The 10,071-nt window shown below is 37.0% G+C and overlaps 1 protein-coding gene across 1 annotated transcript; it reads right to left on the minus strand.

The window, feature by feature from the left end:
* Positions 1-1,854: 1,854 nt before the first annotated feature.
* On the minus strand, positions 1,855-2,895 carry LOC102023737 (trace amine-associated receptor 4-like). The gene has a single exon (XM_005389215.1). The coding sequence runs from the start codon at positions 2,893-2,895 to the stop codon at positions 1,855-1,857; it is 1,041 nt and encodes a 346-aa protein (XP_005389272.1).
* Positions 2,896-10,071: the final 7,176 nt, after the last annotated feature.

Genomic DNA, 10,071 nt, shown 5'->3' on the forward strand with positions numbered 1-10,071 from the left:
ACAAAATGCTAGAACTATTGAGACATTGGAGAAGGGAATCATTGTTCGTCTGATTTTACCCTGGAGAATTCTACTATGTGAAGTAGTATTGCTATTGTTTTTACTTAAAGAGTAAGTAGTGTAAGAATACATGTTTGACTATCAAGTTGACAAATGGTAGAATGTGGTGGTTAGGGTGGAATTTCAATTTGACTGGCTTTGCAATCTGAGCCAGTGATTATGAGAGCACGTCTAGGTGTGTCGGGGACAGACATATGTCAAGGACTTAGAGTCCTCGACTCTCACCATTTCTGCCCTGCACTCTTCTCGGCTCTGCTTCTCAGACACCACAAACTAAGCAGCTTTAATCCACCATGTCCTTCGACAGTGTTGTGTCTGCCTTGATGCCGACCAATCATGGACTAAAACAGTGGGAAAATTAAACTTCCCCTCTTTTGCTTTGTGTGTTTTGGTAATTGTGGATCAGCAAGGGGAAAGCATTATCAGTATAATACAGATAATAATAGTAATTTCCTGAAACTTCTCAGTGTATAAATATGCTGTATTCCAGTTATCCAATTTTCAGTACTGACTCTGAAAACTAAAATATTGAGCAGAACATGTTGCTCAAGAGGATAATGTGAAATCTCAACTGAATAGAGACTCTTTCCTGAAGATGTTTGCAGGGATGAGGAGATTCCCAAGAGGTGTACTGGAGCAAAGGTAGATTCAAAACAGAAAGAGGTCACGAAAGGCTCATGTAGAATTTTTGTGCATGAACACCAGTAATGTTGAGATTATAGTACCTTGGTTTTGTTTGTAAAAATTAGATAGTTTATTTATATATTCTGTCATTACTACAAGAATTATAATGAAAGATTCAAATAAAATGATAAGAGGCCAAATTTGGTAAAGGTAAATTTAAGGAATAGGAGGGAAAATGAAAGACAAAAAGGTGTGGGACATGACATTCATTGAGACAACAGATGCTATCTTACATCTCTGACAGGGAAAGAGCTTCAGTTGGGAAATAATATTAAGATTTAGCAAAGATTTTTGTATGCATGCACACACATTCATAGTTACTGAAAGCCGTGGAAACACTGCCTATATGTATACATACAGGGCACATTTATAGCTAAATCAAGACTACATCATGGAAGAAAGGAAGACTTTCCTAGGCTCTTTGTTTATTATATTTAAAGACAGTCTAATTTTATCAAATACTACAAAACTAGTATTCATTTTTTTCTTAAAGGGGCTTAAGTCTCAACCAATAAAATTAGAAGTAAATATCAATTTTTGTGCTCTTTTCCCTGTTCCTGTCACTCAGGAGAACTATAATTCAGGTTCAGGTTCCTTATAACATTATCTCAATTTCTCTCTCACTTTACTCAGAGTTTGGATTAATTCTGATACAGTACAGGACCCGCAATGATCTCAAAATCCTGGGATGTTGAAAACATAAAGTGAGAAAATTCTTGATTCTTTTGAAGCATTCGGATAAGATACTAAAAATCTAATTTTGGAAGCTCAAAAATCAGCAAACCTCTACAAAGAGTCTTTTCATTGGATCTGCCTTCTTAAGAAGCCAAGATATGCATGATTTTTGTAGGAGTGGTATAATAGGAAGACTATTTCTGCTTCTTCTTAGATGTCCATTATACCATGAGAAAGAATCGCCTCATCTACTGAGTCCTTGCTTCTATGATGAGAAGAGAAGACCTAAGACTCCCTGTTAGAATAAAGTCTTGGGGCTGGGGATATAGCTCAGTGGTTTAAGCGCCTGCCTGGCAAGCATAAGTTCATGAGTTCAATTCCTGGTACCAAAAAAGAAAAGAAAACAAAGTCTTGATGAATGGGGCAAATTGTTTACTAATGGGCAGAAAATAAATTTAGGGTAGAAGATTCAGGCCTAAAGATCTTCCCTGTGACAAGCATCCTCAGTGCCTTGCGAAACCAAGGGTAAAACATACCATAAATAATGGGATTGAAAGTAGAATTGGAATAACCTAACCAGAGGAAGACATTATACAAATCTTCCGGGGTTGTAAAATCAATGAAAGGGTCTACGATGGTCAAGACAAAGAAAGGCAGCCAGCACACCACAAACACTCCCATGACTATGCCTAGAGTCTTGGTGGCCTTGCTTTCTCTTTTGGAGGTGGGTTTCATTCTGCTTTCTGAGTCAGCCTGTTTTGTCCTAGGAGCTGTGCCAGTTTGCTTGGCATGGGTCCTGGCTACTACGAAAATGTGTGTGTAAATCCCCACCATGACTGTCCCAGGAATAAAGAAAGATATAAAGGAAACCAGAACCCCCCAGAGCTTGTTAAATATCAACACACACAAACCTGTGCAGTCAATGGCTGCAATAAAATCCTCTGCACCAATTATGTTTAATCCTGAGAAGACCAGGCCAAAGGCAAAAAAGATGGGAATGGACCAACTGATAAGCAGGAAGAACTCTATGACAGGCACAGTGATTCTGGTGACATAGTGCAGAGGCTCACACACGGCATAGTAGCGGTCAACTGAGATGAAGCAGAGGTGAAAAATAGAGGTGGTGCAGAGCAGGATGTCGCAGCAGCTGTGAAGTTTGCAGAAGAGGTCTCCGAAGTACCAGCAGGAATGGATGGACCTGACCATACTGAAGGGCATGACCACACAGCTGACCAGGAAGTCAGTGGTGGCCATGGAGAGGGTGAGGAAGTTGGCTGGGGAGTGGAGCTGCTTGAAGTGGGCATTGGAAACCATCACAAACATGTTGCCCAGCGTGGTCATCACTGTAGCACAGATCATGAGAACGTACACGGTGAACACGACTGGCCCAGGCCTCTCCTTTCTGTGGCATGAGGTATTCAGCAATGGAAAGCAGAACTGCACTTCTGGGAGATTCCTGAAGTCAAATGAATGCATTGGTTCTGTCTGTTGAATACCAGGAGATTTTTTTTTTTTTCAGAAAGCTTTGTTCTTTTCTGTGAAAAAAAGATCAATAAGTCACCAGCAGACAGCTCTCCACAGATGTCTAGCAATCTTCATTGCCATCCCAGTCTGAACTCCCTATTGCCCTGGAGCTCTGTTTCTCACTCCTTTTGCATACAGGTCTCACATAAATCTGGTTTCTAAAGTTTGGATTCTGGTTATGGATTAGTGTCCAAGGTCACATTCTTCAAGTTCTAAGAAGACGGTGATATTTAGTCATCCCTTATCCAAGTAGGACAGAAAATATTTATGATTTGCTTGAGTAATTTTAATCTGAATTAAGAATAGTATATTAGAGCAACTGGTTTGTGCATCCACGTGATACTTGCATATAGTCCTCTCATGCATCATGCAGAATCATCCATTTACCTTAAAGATTAATTATAATCTGAGGACTAACACTTTCTTATTGAAAACCTCTCTGCAGACAATGCAAACTGCCTTTGATCGTGCCATTTACTACATTTAATTAAGGAAACACTTTTCTCTTCTAGGTTAAGAACAGTTTTTAGAACTGAACAGAACTGTATGGAAAATTATCACTGTGTAGTAGTTATAGCCTAACTATTACACAATGATACATGACTTATTTTTAAAAAGTTGTAGAATGGACGAAAAGATAGATTCTATAAATCTCATCTGTTCTTTTCTTTCTTTTAGCAGCTCATTCAAAAATTCATATTCAAGGGAAGGATCTCTTGTTCACAGATGTCAAGCCTTACACTGGTAACCAATTACGTTTAGGAGTGCTTATTGTCTAACCCATCATTTCAGACACTTTATGCTGCTATGGTTAAATGTGAATATAATGGGACTGACTCATCTGAGTGTGACAAAGATTTAATTCATTTTTCCAGTGTTGAAGTTTCATTGTAATTCTGATGGCCAATGGCAAGAGTTTGTGAGATCTAACACCAAGTCAGGGAAATGAATTTTGATCTAAAAATAGCCTGTATTCATTGATCTTTGGGGAAATGGTAAACACTCTTCAAGTTCACAGGGAGAAGCAGGATATCATGGTGGTGTGTGTAATCCCAGCACTTGGGAGACAGAGGCAGGGACATTGCTGTGATTTCACAGCCAGCCTGGGCTATATACGCATGTTCAATACCTGTACTACAATAGTGAGACCTGTCTCAAAAAAAATCTTTTTGACAGAGAAAAGAATGTAATGAAAATGTAAGCACCTTTGAAATAATTTTCCACAATTTACTACACTATTTCCGACAATTATTTCCATGTCTCTGTGTTACTAGAAATCACATCATCATATGCTTTACTTGCTCTGAATAGAGTAATTTAATTTGTGAGATTAGTATTCTTCTTTAGATATTTTAATTGCACCAATCAAATATTACGCTGCTAAGTTACACTTGAGAGACTCAAAGCAAATTGAAATGTATTCCTTTATAAAACTGTGACCACACAGCATAAAATATTTGTCTTACCATTTTAATTTTAAAGTAGCTAAAAATACTAAAATCTTAAACGCCTAATTACCTTATTTAAGAAATTATCTTGCTTTATCTTTTTGATTTTATGATTAAAAAATTTTTCAAGTTTTAATTCTTAAAATTATCTTTAAGAATAACTAAATAGTACAATAAAGTTGCCTAAGGATTTGAACTCTCCATACAATCTTGTAATCATTTTAATACCTCATTGTGTACAATTTGAAGTTTAAAATTTTTGTTTTGAGAGCACAAGCCATAAAATAATTTACAATTTAACACTCCAGCTGATAATTGAGTTCTGTTTGTAAAAAAAAAAAAAATGAATGAACCACTTCTAGAAATTAATAGTATTTTCTCAAAAAAAATAGTATTTTCTCATGCTTCTGTTACATACTTATACAGTAGAAAAATATTATATAGCTGATAGATTAACATAAGAAGATAGGATAAAATATACCTACTTATTTTAAAATTATTGCGTGGGTGAGTTATTAAAGGAACAGCAACATAATACACATTAAGGGCTTGTCCTAAAATCTCCCCACCAAAATACAATGTAAGTGTGACTGCTAGCCTACTGCTTGCTAAAAGTAATTGTTATGAAGAGTTGAGGTTTGTTTGTTTTTTTTTTCAAGTTTCACTGAATAGAAATCCCTTTCTTTTGTAGATTTAACTTCAAAAAGTTCTATACTATAATTTTTAACAAAGTAAAATAAAGCTACACCTCTTTGGCATCTCAGTATATCATGAGACATTCTTGCTTCCTTTTTGCACTTTTTACCAATAACATTTTCCCATAAGTAACAGAAACAAGACTGATTTAACTGCAATATTAAATACAATCACCTAATAAAGCATAAAAGTTATTGGTTCATTTTCCAAGACACAAAGGCAGCATGTGCTAGTAATTTCCAGAAAAGCAAGAGTTGAACAATTTTTTTTAAACTCAAATGTAGTCCTCTGAGGGAAAAGATAACTTACCAGAGAACCACACATAAGAATTCCAAAGTAATGTTTTTAAAGTGCATAAGTTTCTCAGAATTTTGAGGAAAGATAAATGAAAATGGGGTATGGTAACTTTTCCAGTTTAATATGTTTATGTATATGATTTTCCCTCAAATACATATGGAGAATATTCAATAACTCTATAGTGTTTTACAAATAAACTTTTAAAATTAAAGAAAGACACATCACATGTGCTTTACCAGGCATGGTTTTTCTTTTTTCCTTTTTCCCTGACCCAAAAACTCTACTTTGGGAACTATTTCTACAAAAATAATGAGTTTTACTTCAGTTTAATACATCTTACCAATTCAAATGTTCCTCAAGTAAGGAAAATTTCTTGTGAAATAAAATTTTTAAAAATTTTTTCGTTGCCTCTTTAACATCACAGAGGTTTTTAAAAATATTCCACATAGATTTTTACAGGTCAATATTTTAGATGTGATTCCACTCATCATGCAAAAACAAACAGAAAAACTCTGATGTTTTCCCTCCCCTAATAAATCCTCCTCTGCTTTACCGAGTGTGCTGGGATGCTAAGGCAATGGGAATGGAACTTACTGACAGGAGAGCTCTCCCTGTGCCAGGGTCTCTCACCAGCCAGGGAGTGTGGTGCTGGCTCCGCTCCTCCCCACGTGTGTGTTGCCAGCACAAAAGCCACCGTGCCCACGCTCCTGCCCCAATGTCCTGGCAGGCTGTGCTGTCAGCAGATTTAAGCACAAAACACGGCTCGTGGGCCCTGCAGCCCACGTCCCGCTTTGACAGGTGCGTCTCTCCACACCCTGCAGGGCGCTGCCAACAAAGACATCACAGGAAGTCACCAAGGAATTGGCCCTGGGAGAGTGAACCAGTTTTGTGTTCTCATTGCTATGCTTTCAGGGGGCTAAATGGACCAGCACACAAGGCCAAAGGTGGGGAAGAAGGAGAAACAGGAGGGAGGGAAGAGAGGGAGAGAGGAAGGAAAAAATTTACTTTTAATTCAACAAAATGCACTCTGTTTAATGTTTGCAAAGCATAGTTTATTCACCGATATCTTTTCCTTTTGCTGCAGGCACCACCAATACCTTAAATCTGTAGATTTCCAAGTATGATCTTTGCACAAAGAAAAAGCAGAGAAAAACATTTCTAAACAATCAGATGAAAACCAAAAAACTTTCATCACCAAGTGACATTTTCCGGATCTTTGAGGAATATGTTTGCATTAGTATATCTCAGTTCCCCACTATAAGCCTCAAATGATGTACATCAATGAACATATCATTCATCAGGACCACAGAACTGTTATATTTAAGTACACAATTTTCTGCAGAACATCAAAGCTTAGGTGTTTATAGACTAAGAGAATCAATTATTCGTATATTAATCAATTTTGAGGGGGTAGTGAAGTAGTTGAATAATGAAATATGTGCTTTAGCACCTTTGAAGCCCTGGGTTTACTGTTAAACACCCAAAAAGAGAAAAAGGGAAAAAAATCCATTCAACCTGTTAAAAATTTTGTTGACTCCTTTGAGGATTTTCTTCACTAAGTTAAGCACTTTCATAAAGGAAGATAACTGGAGTTTTCTCTTTTTTTAGTTTTCATCTAAGATGACAAAATTTGTACTTCCAAACCTCTTTCCAAATAGAGAACCGATTCCTCCCATCAGGAGAGTATAAAAAGGAGTGTTGTTATTTTAATAGGCAGATGTTAAAAAGAAATTGTTTTAAGAGCTATTGGAGGACTTAAAAGACAAAAACAAAACAAAGTGGAAAATAAAATAAAACCAAAGAAGACCACTGAGGTCACCTTGGTAGTAGTAACTGTGGGAAGCACCTATGTCCAAGGTTGGGTACCAGGGTTGTATTGGGTGCTCAGAATACAGGCATGAAAAGCAATGGGCCTGCACAATGGGTCTTGGTCTTTTGTGGAGAGCAGACTACCTGATACTGCTGGTTCCTCAGTGTCCTCCTGGAAAGCAAATTATTATTCTTGTCGTTGTTATTATTTGGGCAATAATTCTCTTATGAAAGCAGCTGTTTCATTGTCATTTACAATTTAACAGTCATTTAAACATTCATTCACCTCCCTAACAAATCCCTTCCTAGCTTCAGTTGCTTGGCCTAGGAAGAAGTGAAATTATTTAACAGTCACCACTGTGAGCAGCTTTGCCAGCAATCCTAGGGCTCTGGAGAGGAAGAAATGATTCTTAGAGTCCCAGTAGGAACAAAAAGAGGTTCGTTTGTACAAAGAAAAACAATTACAGGTTAGCACACCTCATCCAAAAATCTGAAATACCAAATGCTCCAAAACACAAACCTTTTGAGCACTGACACACACAAGAGGAAAATCCTGCAACTGGCCTCATATGATGAGTCACAGTCAAAATGCAGGTGCACTGAAAACATTGTACTGTATAACATCTCCTCTGGCTGCATGGACAGGGTACGTGTGACACAAGAGTGAATGTCATGCTTAGATTTGAGCCTTATTCCCAAGATACCCCAGTAAGTTTATGCAAATATTACAAAATCAAAAAAAAAAAAAATCTGAAAACCAAGGTAGTTCTTGCTCCAAACATTTTGTCTAAGTGATATTCAACATGTGCATACTTTTGATATTAAAAAGATGATGCACCACCATACCAGTAACCAGTCTCAACTACTCACCCCTCTCCTCAAAAAATAAAGGCATATACAATAAAAAGCAAAGCATAAATAATAAAAAAGTAAAATAAAAAGGAATAAGGTAATATGGGATAAAAGTAAAACAAATTAAATGCAAGTATAAAATAAAAATAAAACTCACATAGCACATCAATAAGTACTCAAAAACCAGACACTTAAATTTTTATTAACATTTTTTTCAAACTTGCAATAAGAAATAGATCTTAATTAAATACAAAATTCAATTAGACATCACTCAAGATTTGGAAGCACATTTATTAACATCGACAGACCTGACCGGAAATCATTTCCAAAGTGTCAGGCCCAGATCCCTGGTAGTCTAGGGCTTATAAGGAGTTTGCAAGCAGGAAGTACAGAAGCAGAGTATTTGGTGGTTATCGACTGGTTACATCTTATCTCATTATTATTGATTGGCCTAAGGGAAAACTACACCGTATATGTTGCATGCTAAGGCAAGTTCAAACTCTGGGTAAGCTCAGAGTTACTGGTATGGGAAGAGGGGCTCAGAGTTAAAGGAAATACTTGGCTGAGGCATCACATGGGTTCAGGATGAGGTCAGTTAGAAAAGTAAAACATCCACTTGGCTTTGGAAAACAAACCTGCTCAGGGGAGTAGCTACTTGCAGGGTGACATAGGACCTCAGAAATACAATTTAACTCTATTTTCCTCTTTACCAGCACTGTGGGAGTCTGAGGCAGGAGGATTACAAGTTCGAGCCCAGCCTGGGCAATTTAGTAACTTAGTGAGACCCTATCTAAAAAATAAAATATTACAAAGGGCTAAGGTGTCTCCCCATGTGATGGTCCTGGGTTCAATTTGGAATACCTCTTATGCCTGGCACCAACAGGTCTGTCATATAGAAAAGATGAAGGATATAGCGGATGAAGAGATGCAGACAAATGACTTGAGAGAATCGGTCAATAAGCTGAATCCAGACAGCACTGGAAAAGATGCAGAAAAGCCTCTCCAGTCTCATTCTCCCTCCCATGCTGTCTTCATTAGAAAAGTGCAATGCTGCAAAAGCACGCATGTGAACCGGGAAAACTCACGGAGCTTGTGGGTGAAGGTAGCATTCTGAAAAGGCTATGAGGCTGTGACCCAGGCTAAAGGTGAACAAACGGATGGATGTATGCCACCAGTCAATGGCTCTAAAATTCAGACACACAAATAATGACAAACAAAGAGTACTTCGTTCTGTCTTCCTAAGTTTAAGGTGTGGAGCAGCGTGTATGCAGATGAGAAAGCCCAGAGAGCTGAGAGCAGGGAAAATCACTTGGCTATTTCAGGTAACATTTCAACAAGAATCTTGCATTCTCTAGCTCAGCTACAAAGGGGGTCAGGAAAACTGTCAGCTGATCACAGAAAAACTAAAATAAGGGCCAAACCTAATGAGAAAGAACTAGTACAGTATTTTACTTTAAAAGAATGTGCAATCGGCCAAGATCAGTTATCTTCTAGTTTAAATCTAAAGATATCTGCAAATGTATGAATGCATAGTGTATATATGCTCAATAAAATTTCTCATATTGGGGGCTGGGGATTTAGCTCAGTGGCAAAGCGCCTGCCTGGTTCCCGGTACCGAAAAAAAAAAAAAAAAAAAAATTTCTCATATTGATTTTTTTAAAGGAAATGACAAAATAAATCAGACTAATTATATTAATATCATTTATGTTCAGTTTAGAAATTGTGTTTTTTATTTGCTTTTATTACTTGCAGTGTTGAAGAGAATTTTACAGCAGAATATTTACCACAATAGCTTTGTGATTCCTACTTAAAATGTGTGGTTAAATCATCAATTTAGGTGCAAATTTTTAAAGTTGAAAGTCATCAGAGAAGTTTGCTAAGTTTACAAAAGGGGGTATATTTAAGAATCTTAAAATTTATCACATTTGTAAGTCATGAAGCTTATGAGTTATTTAAGTTTTGGGTAAAGTTTTATATAATAATATGGCAATTAAATATCAAAAAGAGAATTTCAACATTTCATTCA

This window comes from Chinchilla lanigera, unplaced genomic scaffold (assembly GCF_000276665.1).
Source record: "Chinchilla lanigera isolate Chin_1 unplaced genomic scaffold, ChiLan1.0 scaffold00035, whole genome shotgun sequence".
Classification (NCBI taxonomy): Eukaryota; Metazoa; Chordata; class Mammalia; order Rodentia; family Chinchillidae; genus Chinchilla; species Chinchilla lanigera.

Coding starts and splice junctions, on each gene's coding strand:
- LOC102023737 (XM_005389215.1), bottom strand. CDS start 2,895: ATGCATTCATTTGACTTCAGGAATCTCCCAGAAGTGCAGTTCTGCTTT.